Source organism: Fringilla coelebs, assembly GCF_963513975.1.
Source record: "Fringilla coelebs genome assembly, chromosome: 1".
Classification (NCBI taxonomy): Eukaryota; Metazoa; Chordata; class Aves; order Passeriformes; family Fringillidae; genus Fringilla; species Fringilla coelebs.
In genome coordinates this window covers 127744476-127759053 of record NC_140028.1, presented here as the reverse complement: position 1 = coordinate 127759053, position 14578 = coordinate 127744476, and the positions used below count along the sequence as shown (strand labels likewise).

General features: G+C 36.9%; 1 protein-coding gene across 1 annotated transcript in view; it reads right to left on the bottom strand.

Annotated features, from left to right (window-relative positions):
• Positions 1–286: 286 nt before the first annotated feature.
• Positions 287–14578, bottom strand: part of COL28A1 (collagen type XXVIII alpha 1 chain) — a gene marked incomplete at both ends in the record, with an annotated part of 57045 nt that continues 42753 nt past the window's right edge. The window contains 10 exons of the mRNA XM_084209750.1: positions 287–456; positions 883–1099; positions 3148–3335; positions 4552–5106; positions 5408–5444; positions 5625–5660; positions 5751–5831; positions 7769–7837; positions 11683–11751; positions 13935–14003. Of these exons, the coding sequence (XP_084065876.1) occupies positions 287–456; positions 883–1099; positions 3148–3335; positions 4552–5106; positions 5408–5444; positions 5625–5660; positions 5751–5831; positions 7769–7837; positions 11683–11751; positions 13935–14003 (1491 nt within the window). The remainder of the gene's footprint in view (positions 457–882; positions 1100–3147; positions 3336–4551; positions 5107–5407; positions 5445–5624; positions 5661–5750; positions 5832–7768; positions 7838–11682; positions 11752–13934; positions 14004–14578) is intronic.

The following is a 14578-nucleotide window of genomic DNA, read 5'->3' as shown; positions in this document are numbered from 1 at the left end:
CTACAGTCTGTCCTACTCAAGATAAGTGATCTAGAGAAGGGAGTAAATAGGGAGGTGACAAAGTTGGAGTTGGTGACAATATTGTGTTCCTCTAAAGTAGTTAAGTACCATAATAAAGTAGTAAAGAAAAGGAGTGACTACAAGAAATTGCAGAAGGACCTTGTGATATTGACTGCACAGGCTATGAGTTGAAAAGGAAAACTGAGTTTTGATTAATATAAAACAAAACATAAGCAGGAAAAGAGGTGATTGAGGGAGGACCAGAAGGAGACAACTTACTTATTCATCAATCAACACAGGTTTCTCGACATTCTTTTTCTGTTTCAAATCTATTGTTGTTACCATTACAACCTCCATACCAGAACTGGCCACAAGAATTGCCATTCTTGTCATAATACCATTTCACCTCATAGCTCCAACAATCTCCTGGTTTCATAGGTTCCAAGCACCTTGGATCTGAAAGTGCATCAGTAAAAGTTAGCTTGGATTCTGGGAATAAGTTGTGTTATCTTAGAAGTGCCTCCTGCAGTAAGAAAAGCACCTCTTTTCTTTCTTGTAGTGCCTGGCTGAATTCCACTTCCATTAATGACTTACCTGAACAGGCCTAAAAAGATAAAGGGTTAGTTGGAAGCAAGACTGCCTAAATCCTCATGCGAGAATCAAGCTACTATTTAAATACCTAAGCATGCAGTTGGTATACATGGCTATCATCTGAGTCCAAAAATCTGTCTCTGACTGTGATGTCTGCAGACAGAGCACCCAGAAATACAAAAAGTAATAAAATCTAAATTATATTGGAAGGGGAAGTGGGTTTGCTCATCATTTTTTTTATTTCGGTACAGACTTGCTACCCAGAACCTTCAGACAGTATTTATTACTCACTTTTTCGGGTTCTGGCTACCTCTGCCTGCCATGCAGCTGGCCGGTGATCTCCAGTAGCAGCTCCACCAATGAAAGGATTGACAACTGGACTCAGGGGTCTGGTTTCAGATATGTTATAAACTGGGGGAAGTATTGATTCTCTTTGAGCAGAGGTGGTCACGTTGCGGTCCTGAGCAGATGGCAGACGTTCAGTGTATGTGGGTTGTGATGGACTATGCTGCAAAAGGAGTCAAAATCTTAAAATTCTGTCAGGGCATAGATGCTATGACCAAAAAAAAAAAAAAGTTGATAGAATTATTCAGGAAACTTTTGCTACACAACATGTGAAAAACCACTGTTAAAAGCAGATTGGTTACTGTGATTATTTAGTATGGAGCCATAATTTTCTGACCATGTGAGCATAATGAAAAAGGAAAGTAATGCCTCTGATTTAGCCACAAAGCTGAATTCATTCAATTTAAGCTAAATTCCAGTCACTACTTAGTCTGAAATATAAATAAAACAAAAAATAGGAGGAATTCTTGGGTAAGTCACTGCTGCTTAACATCTAGTACACTCATTGGGCATGATCTGACTTCTTCAATCTGTTCTATTTCTGGTTAACAGCCAGTTGCTAATAACTAGAATTTCAGAATTTACCTTGATAGATGTGTTAAGCAGTCAAACCTGCTCTTCAAATTGCAACTAATATCAAAAGATTTGCCTAATATTTTAGTATATTCAAGCAGATTTGCAAGGTCCCTAGTACAGTATAGCACAAACAACTGCCTTAATCAGACACTGATTACCTACTGAGAGCAGAAAGGAATTCGATACGATTCAATATCTTCTCATTTACAGGCCACCAAAGTCAAAGTCAATTTAAGAATTAACAAAGTCAATTTAAGAAAACTCTTCAGAGTGATTGGAAACCAGTCTAGGTGAAATGTAAAGGTGCAGACAATTCATCCAGTCCTTTGAATTTTGCATTTCTTCTCTAGGTCTGCAAAAAGACTGTGTTTATTTATGATAGTAATTCAACAGTTTGAAGATTTATCCATAACAACAGCCAGCCAGAACCAAGTGTGTGAGCATCTAATCCTATCTATGAACCTACCTAAGAATCCTTTCTGATTCTTATCATGTTTTATAAAATCAGCATCTATTTAGGTTTACATTTGTTTTTCTTAATAATACAGAATGTCAAAATTGACTCTCAGTGTCTCACAGATCTGTCTGGATGTATTATAAGCCCAAAACCTAAATTAATCACACTTACCAAAGGGGCTCTTATTCTTGGAAATTAACCTAGATTTTGAAAGTGAACTATTTAATTATGAATGATATTATATAAACAATACTACAAGGATTAATAGTGGATAATCCATTGGCTCCTCCACAGTAAGTCAGTAATATTTAATTATCTGTAATCTGTATTCGATTAATATTTGAATACTAGTATCATGGTCTGCTATATCCATTCCAAGCAGCTACAGAGGTTTGTACAGAGGTTTGTACATAATATATTTCAACCAGTTTATCCATCTGTGGCAAGCAAAGCTCGTTTTGCAAAGCTCCAAGTTTTTATTGACTATTTTAGGTAAAGCAATAAAAATGCCCTAAAGAGTTACAAATATCCTAATCTGATGCTCCAACAGTGGCTGAAAAACACTGGACACCTAATTAGGGAGCTAAGGTGATCCACACCTGCAAAAAATATCATCTATTGCATGAAAGCTCTTCCTGTTCTGTCTGTGCAGCAGCACTGTTTTGGAGGGAAGAACCTCAATGCAGGTCAGGAGAAATTTAAGGCTGGAGAACAAAGAGTAGCAAATAAGGATTCCTAGAAGTACAGCCCAATGTGGAAAATGAAAAAACACCAAAAGCTTAATAACTTGGAAATGTGGCTGGAAAGTGTGTGACCATGACAAGAAGGATTGTAGTAACTAATCTAATCAGCTTGCATATAAATAATTGCACCTGCCACAATAGAAATGTAAGAGTTTTAACTCCCTTCTAAGATGAGTAAGACCTACAAAAAAACATGAGGACTCTCAGCATTTATTGCCAAGAGGCAGCATTGCCCTATTTCTTTTGTAAACATTTGTCCTCATCAAATAAGTTCACTCTAACTTGAAAAGTTTTTTTCAAACACTTTGGTCTAGTCAAATGACATGTTATTTGCATATTAAAAAATGATTGGTGAAATAAAGATGGCAAAATATTAGAATTCAAATAAAGACACATACTTTAAAAACATTTGACAACTGTTACTAGTTTACTCACTGGGTTATTTGATCCTTCTGTGGGAAGTATATCAATCTGTGAAGTGGTCATTTTAGGTAACAGGCTATTAGCATCTTTCCTGGGAATTTCAGATTCCAGACTTGGAGAAGGAGATAAAATACTGTAATTTCTGGTGTACACTGCAGACTCGTTCTCACAGATTTTTGTGATCAGTTTATTTTCAAGAACTGAAAAGATTAATGAAATAATGACAATTTTAAAGGGTAATGAAAAGAAGGCACAATGATTCAGAACAAGCTTTTACGCAGTATTAGCCCTAAAGTTTTAATTAGAGTGACTTGTGAAAGACCATCTTCTGTAGTTATGTCAAAATCCAAATGATAAATTTAATAAAGTAACACAGTCTCTGAATTATTTTATTTTAGCACCATGTTGTTCTTTTAAGAAAAAACAGATAAGAATATCAAGTCCCTCTAGGAAGTAAAAGTCATAGCAGAAAAGAGAATAACAGCCAAAAAAATGAGGGTGAAGGAAAGGAAGTGTTTACACATAAGAAAGAAAAAGAAAAACTGGGCAACTGTTTTCTACTTATTTGTAAAACCAAAAAAGCATCAGTGACTGGGAATATTTTTATGTTCATTGCTGGAGTCTGAGTCAAAGCCTTAAATTTAATCCCAGCAGGAACCAGACCTTAGGTTGGATTTTTCTTAATGCCTTCAATCCAGACTTAACTTCATTCACAATCTCAGCATAACAAAATAAATTTATGCTCAGGAAAAGTATAGGCTGGTCTACAATTAGTCTAGATCAATGTACCCTTTTTTTTTTATGGGTCATTATAGATTTCCTTTGGATTTTCTCCTGATTTCACCCATAGCCACAGATATTTTTCAAGCCACATACATTGAAATATACCATGTCTTTCATAACCCACTCCCTTCGTTTGTGGTTTCACCATTTTTTCCCTGAAACTAGGGTGAAAGCACAGGTTTCCTTATGCCTTTCAGAAAATAAAAAAAAGGAAAAAAAAGGAGTTGTTGCAAGAGAAAGTGGAGAGATTCCAAGACTCACAGGACCCAAAAAAAAGAGAGAGAGAGAGAGAGTTTGAGATATGTCTTAGTGGGAGGAAACCTGCATCTCTCTAGGATGAAACAATGGCCAAGCACAAAAGGACTGTGAAGCAAGGCTGATGCAATCTCTCACAGAAGAGGAGTACCCCAAAAAAGACCTGGGCTTAGAAAACTGATGTTCATTGTGGGTTATTGCCTCTGCAAGAGGTAAAAAATTTGGCAAAGGTTTCATTTGGCCAAAGATGATGCAAAACAAAAGCGAGCTTTATCCAAAAGAGAAATAAAAGCTGCCACTCAGCAGGCTGCCTTGCCTGGCCATGGGAGAGGCCAAACACGCTTTCCAGTTTCCTCTTACTGAAATAGTTTCTTTTACCTGAAAGCGTTACGAAGTCGTCTATCTGGTAAACATGCTCTTCATCAGGGTCTGTTGCAATGAGCTGCATTTCTTTCAGGAAGTTATCAAAATGAGGATCAGTCCTCTGTACAATGCCAATGACAAATATCTCAATACTCGCGGCATGGGCCTCTCTTACGATGGTGTCCAGCCGTACTTTATCCCGATCGTCCGCCTGTCCGTCCGTTATGACGACAGCCACCTTCCTGACGGCCGGGCGCGCTGCCTGGAACAAGCGAATGGCTTCTTGGATGGCAGAGGCCGTGTACGTGCCTTCTCCCAAGTAGGGCATCTTATCAACAGCTGATTTCAGGTGCTCTTTGCTCGTGTATTGCTTCAGAGTAGACACCAGGTCCACTCTGTGGCTGAAGTTGATAATGCCGATGCGGGTTGTAGCCTGGTTGGCAGAAACCTTGTCAATGAATGTTTTCATAAAGGTTTTGATAATATTGAAGTTTTCTGGTCCAACACTTTCTGAGCTGTCAATGACGAATACTAGTTCCAGTGGTGTTGTTTTACATTTGATACCACAACCTGGAAGAATAACCATTTCAGACATTCTATGAGAGACCACCTTTCAAAAATGAATTGGACTCACACATCAGATTAAGCCAGTTAAAACTCAATTAATGAATTAATTTCTTGTTACTGGTACTGATCACAGAAACAGAGCTGGACCAAATTACTTCAGGTATAGTTCTGGCAACATAGGGAGCAGTGTTTTCCTATCAATGGTATCCAGACACACAAACATGCAAAGGAAAAATCCATTCAATCAATATAAATTCACTGTGATTTATCAGAACTACTTTTTTTTCCATACTGGAATGCTTACCACATATTTCATGGATAAGTCTGATAACATCTTCTCTCTGAAAAAGAGTATTCATTTATTGTGTGTTCTCGTGTTAAGAATGCTGAAATATTTATTTATTTACAAAAATGTAGGCAGCGAAATATCTCATAAACAGCCCTGTGTAAGATCACATAACCTTTAAATAATTTTCCCAGATAAACTGCTATTGCTTAAAATAATTTATTTACCTACTTACCGAAAGACCAGGTTCACCTTTTCTTCCACCAGATCCCTAGAAATGTGTAGAGTGAGATACTTAACAAAAGCCAAATTTGCCTAGTTTCTACTCTGTAAATTTAAGTAATATGAAAATGTGTATTACCTTTGGCCCTGGAGGTCCTGGGTCTCCAATCTCTCCTTTGGCACCTTTGCTCCCTGTATCACCTTTATCTCCATAGTCTCCCTAATTGAAAACAACTGTATTAAATACAGTCATAGCTCCAGTTGTGTTGATTGTCCGAGCTGGAAGTAAGGTTCAATGAGCTTCAAAGATAAATTTTCTGGCTCTTTTGGTTGTTTTTTTAATTAATAATTTCTGCTGTAAGTAATTATAAGGAGACTATCTGAAAGCAGGCTCTCAGAGAAAGCAAAATGGGCAGTAAAAGCATCTTTAAGAAATTTCTGTGAGAAATTACCTTAGTTCTGGAGGGGGAGTAAAGACATCTGTATAAAAATTGCAAGAATATATAATGTTTGCTGTTCTTCAGTTTTCTTGAGCTCTGAAATAATGTTTATACTGGACCTATGCGAATTTATACATAAGGAGAAACAACTGCCTCAGATCAGCCACTGTACTGAAATTCACACCAGCTCTGCATAAAAGCCAAACTAAAAGCTTTCAAAGGACAAATGAAGAGGCATGCTTGGACTGTTAAATCCACTGGAAAATACGTTTCACATTTAGAAGCAAATTTGCAATTTTCCCCTCAACTGACTAAACCTTTTGACTTCCAAAAAGTGAGCGGGTTCTACACTATGAAACAACTTTCACACAATGCAGGAATGAAACATCGTAAATAAGATTCAGGTTCTACATTAGACACTTCTTTCAAGAAGAAGACTGTGCAGGACAGGTTTTTAACTTCTCCCTGGAAATTACTAACCAGCTTACATTCCACTTGAAATTTTAAAGCTTATGAATTTATCTAGATTGCTGTCCATTTTGATATTATTCCTCATCATTGCCCAGCCAATGGAATCACACAGGTAACTCCTATGTTATAGCCTTCACTGATGATTGTTACCAGTTTTAAAGAACCTTTTTGACTTTATAAGTCTGATTCTGATCATATTCAAACTGGTGTAAATCTGAAAATTGTAAATAGCTTCTCCACAGCATTAAGTAACCCAGTTTCAACTAAGTAAGGTCTTGGAAAAGAGTTCTTATTCTATTTCACAAAATCATAATATCCAGCAAAGGATTTTACTTTCCACTACCTGGTCATGCATTGACTCTAATATCACTGAAGTTAATGTCAGCATTAATTATAACCGGAAAGCAAATATGACTTGCTGGCTGTGATGGTGTTGCTACTTTCTTGCACTTAAATATACTAAAACCTGATCTTTTTGGTACATATACAAAATTCCTGCTGAACTAAACCATTCCTTATCATGTGTGTCAAGTCTGCTATATTAATAGCTAACAAAAAAGTGAGTATTTGGAGAGATTTACATTGGGTCACAAGGATTAGTCAATATACAAGATGAATATGACAATTAGTGAAAATATTCCAGTTGTTGTTGTTAATATTAATATATTATGGTATTTGGAATGTGAGTGAAAATAGAACTAGGAGGCAGGAATTTGAATCTGTGTGAAAGAGCTTGATATTCACATGAAAGCTCCCGAGCTGTTACATGTAAATAGCTAAGTGTAGGAAATTCTCACAATTTTTATAACAACCAGGAAGTTATTCAGTAAGGAAAGATTCAAGCTTGGGCTTCAATCATTGTAGAAAAAACCAAGTCAAGTAAAGCAAAGCCCTTAAATGACGCTAATCATAAAGCAATTCCTTTTTATGTCAGAGTCTGGCAAATAAAAGGACATTTTTTAATACCTGAAAATATGAAAAATAAATGAATACATGATTTTAATAACTTAGAATTATTCTCCTGCCAATGGGGATGACCTCATTCTAGATACTACTTTGTAATCTGATCCTTAATGACCATTAGGATTTTCACAGACTTCAAAGCTGACAATGAGTAGTAGGTACTTACCATGCTAGCTCAATAAGGTAATGTCTTTGTCTTCTGTATCTCTGCAAAGACCTGTCACACTAAATAGCCAAGGAAGAAAATCCCCTTCTCTTTCCTTACTGCAAATCTAGGATTTACCTTTCGTCCAGGAAGGCCAGTTCCTACTGATCCCTTTGGTCCAGGAAAACCTTTGCTTCCTTTTTCTCCCTGAACAAAAGATGAAACTTCTGTTTAACGGAAAATTAATGTAAAATCCATGCTGTTTCTATTCACTTTTAAACATTTGCACTATGCGATGAAGCACAGAATTTTCAAGACAAAAGTGGTCTAAGGTTGGAGAAATAAGCAATTGGCTGTTATTCAGAACATACAATGAGAATCTTATAAAGTATATAATAAAGAATTTATTCCTGATTAATTAAATGAAAATTTGTCATTCCACTGAAAGAGATGAAAGACTAAAGTAACTTTTCAGAGGCTCAGATATTTATTCATCCCTTCTAGAAGCAGTAAAATGCAGTCCAAACCAAAGTTTCTCTAGCAATACACATTCATGACCTCTCCAGGGCAGACTCTTTTTTTTCTGATCTTAAGTAAATGAGAAGACATCTCTATTCTTCACAGTGTGGAAAGCAGAACACTTTTCTGCTGATAACTCAAAAGACAGTATCTGTCCAGCTCAAAATTACAAAGCTCAAAATTGTTTATAAGGATTGCTACACATACCCTGCTGCATTTACTTAGACTTAAAAAGCAAGTCCATGTGGGCCCACAACGTTATAAAACACAGCTGTTATATATACACAGAAAATTCTTCATAGCTTCTGGCTTCCAGAAACTTTCTTGCTTTATTTAATAGGGTAACACAAATATTTTTTACAGATCAACGGCTGTATGCATTTTAAACACAGCTAGAAGTGATTATATTTCCTGGCACATAAATGCTTCACCAAAATTCCCATTACATACGTAATTCACATAACAGCAGTGCCTGATGAAGATACCAAAACCAGTTCCAGAGAATGTCAATGAGATCAGGAGCAGTTACCACATGTATCAAACCTAACTATGATCTTTTTGCTATAATCTTTTCTTAATGGTGTATTGGTGCTCACAAATGGGTCTAAAGGGGTCATATTGCTCATAATGGACAGAGAAATACTAAAGTATTTCCAAGTTCATCCAGCCTCCACCCAAGGAGGACCAGTGCAGCAGGACTGATCACTGACTATTCCTGCTGTGCTGGATGGGGGTTTGTGGATTTCTGCAGGCAAAGAAACAGCTGCACACTGCACACCTAAGCCAACCTTCTTTCTCTTCCTTGTACCGAGGGCTCCCAGCTGCCATGAGCTGGGAATTCACCAGGAGTTAGGTAATGAGATGCAGCTCCTTGAAGACACAGTGTACAACAAGTCATGTCCATGCATGGTTTTCTCTGTTCAGATTCCAGATCTGACAGAGATCCTGCCGAGATAACAGCTTCTGCTTGCACCGGAGCACTGCTTTCACAGCCTTGCCCTGTGAGTATCTCTTGGTCTGCTGGCCCCAGCTTGGGGAATGAAATGCTCTGCTTGCCACCAGGGCTACCTATCCCTGACCTGCTAACCAGCGGCCTCTTGCCTTTGTAAGCAGAACTTCCTCTCTCCCCAGTTTCTTACAGCAGCTGCAGTTCAGACAGTATTAGGTAGATGCTAGAGACTGAAAAACAGTGGATGTATCAAATTCCATAGCTGATCCACTAGGGGGAATTCCTGTAAATAGGAAATACTCCTAAGGTGATGGTATGCACAAGGCAATTTATTTTGCACTGTTATAGGAACTCACAGTGGCTATTAAATCTAATTTCCTTTAAGTCACTTTTTAGCAGGGTTGTGCTTCTCGGTGCCCTCATTTCAGTATTAAGGCAAATAGCTTTTAAACACAGTGAAACAGTGTGCCAGTTTGTTTCAAGGCTTGCTGTTCAGCGCTGGAACAATCTCTCCTTTCCACTCGGGTCATCACACAGCTTCCTGGTTAACTACTCTGCAGGTCTGCAGAGCACATACATATGAACCAAAATCAGGATATGCTGTATATTCCAGTGGTCCTTCACTAGTAATAAATGTCAGACCCAACAAAATGGAAGATTTCTTGCTGCCATTTGTTACTGCCCATTTGACATTGTTATGATGGTGTTCAGGCAATGAAAACTGAATGGGACCTACTGTTCTAAGTAAACTCATACCCATACAGCTGACATTTCTCACAAGCACACATGTGAGTTTCATCCTTTAAAACACCAACCGCACAACCAAATCCTCCTTCCTTTACTTGTGCTACAAGTATCAATCAACATTAGAAGGGTTTATCATAAATTCTATAACTTAGTAAAACCCAAGAAGTGTGCTCTATTAATTTAAAAATATTTATGGCTTTGACAGTTTAATTCATGTACATAATAAATTCAAACCTGACCACCAGTATTACCAAAATGAACTGACTGCAGATCTGAGAATGTCTAGACTGTGGTTTTGAAAGGGAACCAAGCATAAAAAAAAATTCTGCAAATATAGCTATCAACATAAAGTAACTTGAAAACCAACTCATTTTTGGCATTCCATTCTTACCGTATGCAGACGAAGATCTCTCTCTTTATATGAAAAAATACTTGGAGTGATATTGGTAGCTAAAGTGCAGGAGTAGAGTAACTTTAATCTGATGAAGAGTGGCCAAAAAGAATGAAGTTTGATACGTCAAGAAATAGAAGGACAAAATAGACAGACAAAAGTCAACAAGCATTAGTGTGTGGAGGAAACTGGCACTACCAGAGCAAGACAGTTGCAAAAGTTGCTCAGGAATAAGCTGTTCCTAAGAATTATATAAAAATAATTATAATTTTTAAAAGCAATTGTTAAGAAAATAGAAATGGCAAGACCGATCGAACCTACACAAGCCATGGAATACTACAAAAACAACAGTAGCTAAGATTGATCCATGATATCATTACAGTATTGTTTTCAAACCCAAAGCCATTTCATAAACAGGACACATTACTTTCCAACATCCCTAAATTTCACAGCCTTGTATTAGAATCATGCCTTTGTTTGATGGTGTGTCGGTGAACTGGCAAGTCATGAACAAAACAAATTCTGAAGGAATCTGTGCTTTTCTGGTAAAGCTTGTATGAAATAATTCCACAGTGGACCAAAGAAAGATTATCATCTGAATCATTTTGCAAACAATATACATTTTCATAAATTTGTTTGTTTGTTTCAGAATGTCACTGTTTTCCAATAAAGACCTGTTTGCCAGTGAATTCTCTGATGTTTTAAGTATCTACAGCCAAAATCACAGTATGAAGAGGTATCTTTTCTAACCAAACTAGAACATTGCCCCTCCCACTGAATCACTGGTGGTTGACCCCTTAGAGTTGGAGACCTGAGCACAATACTCTTGATCCAGGGAAATATTCAATCATATGCTCAATTTTAAGCACATTGATTTAAGGAAAATTGGAGAAACTTGGGTTGTTCTCCACCGGAGCCTCCAGTTTTAATAAATTTTTCCATGCATATATGACAAAGCAATTTAACTACTGAATGCTACGAATACGTTTGTGTTTCTCCTTTTAAGGCGACAACTCGTGGCAGGAACTGGGTGACTAAAAACCCAATTAAGAGTATGTGGGTGACTGCCTAATTTCATTTATATTCCTACATGTGTTTATCTTACTTCACCACAGTAGGTCTCTGTTACTGCCTTTTATGAGTGCAACCCAGAGAAAACTATGGATCTAAGTAAATCAAAAAGATGTGGCAGAGATAACCCTGTTGTCTCCAGGTTAAATATATTTTTAATTACAAGAAAAATAGGAGAGCAATTGGATGCAAACAATACCGAAAATCCAGCAAATAAAGTAAACATGGCATATCTTATGAATACAAAAATTAAGTGTAAAATTAATATTTCCAGGAGTTCACTGATTTGGTGGCAAAGATGGAAAGAAGATAATGGATCTCTTTAAGAAACAGTTTGAGAAGAAACTGAACAGATATCACAATAACCTGGATTACCTTGTCTCCTTGTATGCTGATGCCAGGGGCGCCAGGGGGACCAGGCAAGCCTTCACGTCCCATAGTACCCTATAACAGTCAGCAAATAAAAAAAGAAAGAAAAGAATGATTGGGAGGTAAACTCCTGGTAACACTAAGGAAATAATTCCAAAGTCACTGCAAGCAAAAGAAGTAAAACCAGGCCAAAGATTCTAGGTCTGATTCTTCTTTGGTTTATGGTTTCTCATTGTGGGTCTTAGTAATTATCCCTGGCAAATTCTCAGGACAGCAAAGGAAAAATAATTAGAAAATAATCAAAGAATAAAATTTACTCCTGGCACAGAATGATATTTTCCTCATTTTTCCCCACATAGAAGACAACAGAAACTATATTTACAGAGCAGCTTCATGCAGTCACAAAAGAGAGGCACAACAGCAGAGGCACAAAGGACCAGAGCTGTAAAATCTAGCATAAGCAAATCTGCCACGTATTTTAGCTAGTTCTTTGGCACTATGGGCATATGCCAAGCCCCTGAGGTGCCACAGTCTCTAGGAGCAGCAGTCATTCAGAAAATCCCAAGTGGGAAGGGATGAGAGAAAATCCAAAGCAGCATGTGCTGATTTGTATCAATACAGTCAAAGTCAGGCAGAGCCCTTGTGTTTGCAGGCAGGCTAATCTAACATTTCAAAGTGACCAAGTGAAGTATATCTTTCTGATTACATCAAAACTAAATGATAGATTTTCCTTTTTCTAAAAGTTTATTTTTAATTGAAAAAATTTTCAAAATTTGATCAAGTTTCATTAAAAATTTCTGTCAAACTCAGGTTGGACTTTTGATTACAGTCTTATAATAAATAATCACTGTGCTCCAGTACAGTAGGTGGAAATCATTCAGTGGTATGTATATTACCTAGATGTTGTATATGTTGAATATTTAGGAAGAAGTACAAGAAAACTTGGTCGTCATGAAATATAAATTTATATCTCTAAATATTTAACTTCTAGATGTTGGTGATGTTTGAAAAGTCACCATTATCATCTCTGGAGACAAGAAGTCTGTCACAAGTTTTCACAAAATCTTTTGCAAAAAATACTCCTCATATATATAGATGTATACACACACATACATATATATACACACATATACATATACATATGCCTATACATATGCATATATACATATGGATCATCTCAAACACACAGCCTTCTCTTTGTCCAGCTGAACAATCCCAGTTCTCTCAGCCTTTTCTCATAGGAGAGGAACTACATATATGTCCTCACTTTTGAAAACAAAATACTGTTTCCCCACAGAGAACACATTTCTCCTTCTCACAGGCTTTGTGGGAAGAGCACCTAGTGTCACACTAGGATTTTGACACCCACTCCAAACTTACTCTTTTCAAACAGGCTGTGTCAGTATGATTTACCAAAGTACTGAAATTATTGCAGCTCTCAGAAAGCAAGGTAAAATCAGACCCATCCTGAAAAGTATTCATGCCCTGTTGTTTATTGCATATCTGGAGTTGGTAATAGCAATGTTTCTTCATTCAGATACTAGTTTATACAAAATGGCACTGGAAGGTTCTGTTACTCTCTGCTATTATGCAAAAAGTTATAAACGTGTATCTTCAAACTATCAGAAAGTGGAAAAATATACACAATGTTTCTTCTCATTGCCTGTGTAAAAATAATTGATAGAGGAACCTGTAAAAAAGAAATCCAGGAAAGCACTGAATTTATTTTCTTATCAGTATGTCTTTTTAAAATTATAAATCACTTTAGTGAAGGGAGAAAAAATTGCCCAGATGTTGCATGCTGGTTGCTTATAGAATTAACTGTTTGTTTTCATACTTCTTTCCTAATGGTTTTAATGACAAAATAAATTGGATTTAATTTGATTGAGCAAAAATTGCAAACACAAAACTCACATTTAATGTATTTTCCAGCACAAAATAATATCTTGGAAACAGGATAGATACAAGCAGAAGAAATGAATCATTTATCTAATTTACCAGTCTGACAGCTCTGTTCAATCTCCAGATGAAATCTCCTAAAGTTTAGCTGCAAATGCAATTTTCATCCCATTAGTATTCTTCCTAATCCAGTTGGTAGAAGGGTATGGTTAGGGACCATGTTTACATGCTTGATTTCTCCTGAAGCTGCACCAATGTAAATCAATAACTGATGAAGATTGTTTGGTGTCTGAGAGATTAGGGTCTGGTTGCCAGCATCACAAAAGAGCAAAAAAACTTCAATATGGCATCATACCAACCTTGGGACCCATGTGTCCCCATCCTGGAGGCCCCGGGGGCCCAAGATCGCCTTTATATCCACGGTCTCCCTGAAAATAGTCACAGAAATGTCAGTCATCACCTAGCAAATGTTACATCTGCCATCCACTTATGAAGCAGTCAAACCACTGAGTTTAAAAAACAAGCCAAACAAATGTTATATAAATAAACAGCTGCTTTACAGATAGGTATTAAAAAAAAAGAAAAAAAAAAAGCCCAAAATACAGGCACCCACATCATTTAAGCTCTAGGTGAAGAACATTATTTCCCTAGCAAATATCCATGTGATCAAAATCACCAACAGAGTTAGTACTCTATTTTGCAGGCTTATCAGTTGCAAAAAAAAAAAACCAACAAAAAAACCAACAAAAAACACCCCCCCCCCCAAAAAAAAAAGAACAAAAATAAACCCCCCAAAACCATAACCAACAACAACAACAACAAAGCAAACAAACCCATTTGGAAACATCACTGTTTTCCCATCATATTTTGCAGGATGTGATCACATTACCAGGAGGGACAGGGAGCTTACTAGTGGAACAATGATCATGATGCTCTTAACTAATACTGTGCTTGTTGTGACACTAGAGAAATTCATCACTTCCAGAACTGTCAAATTTAGGCA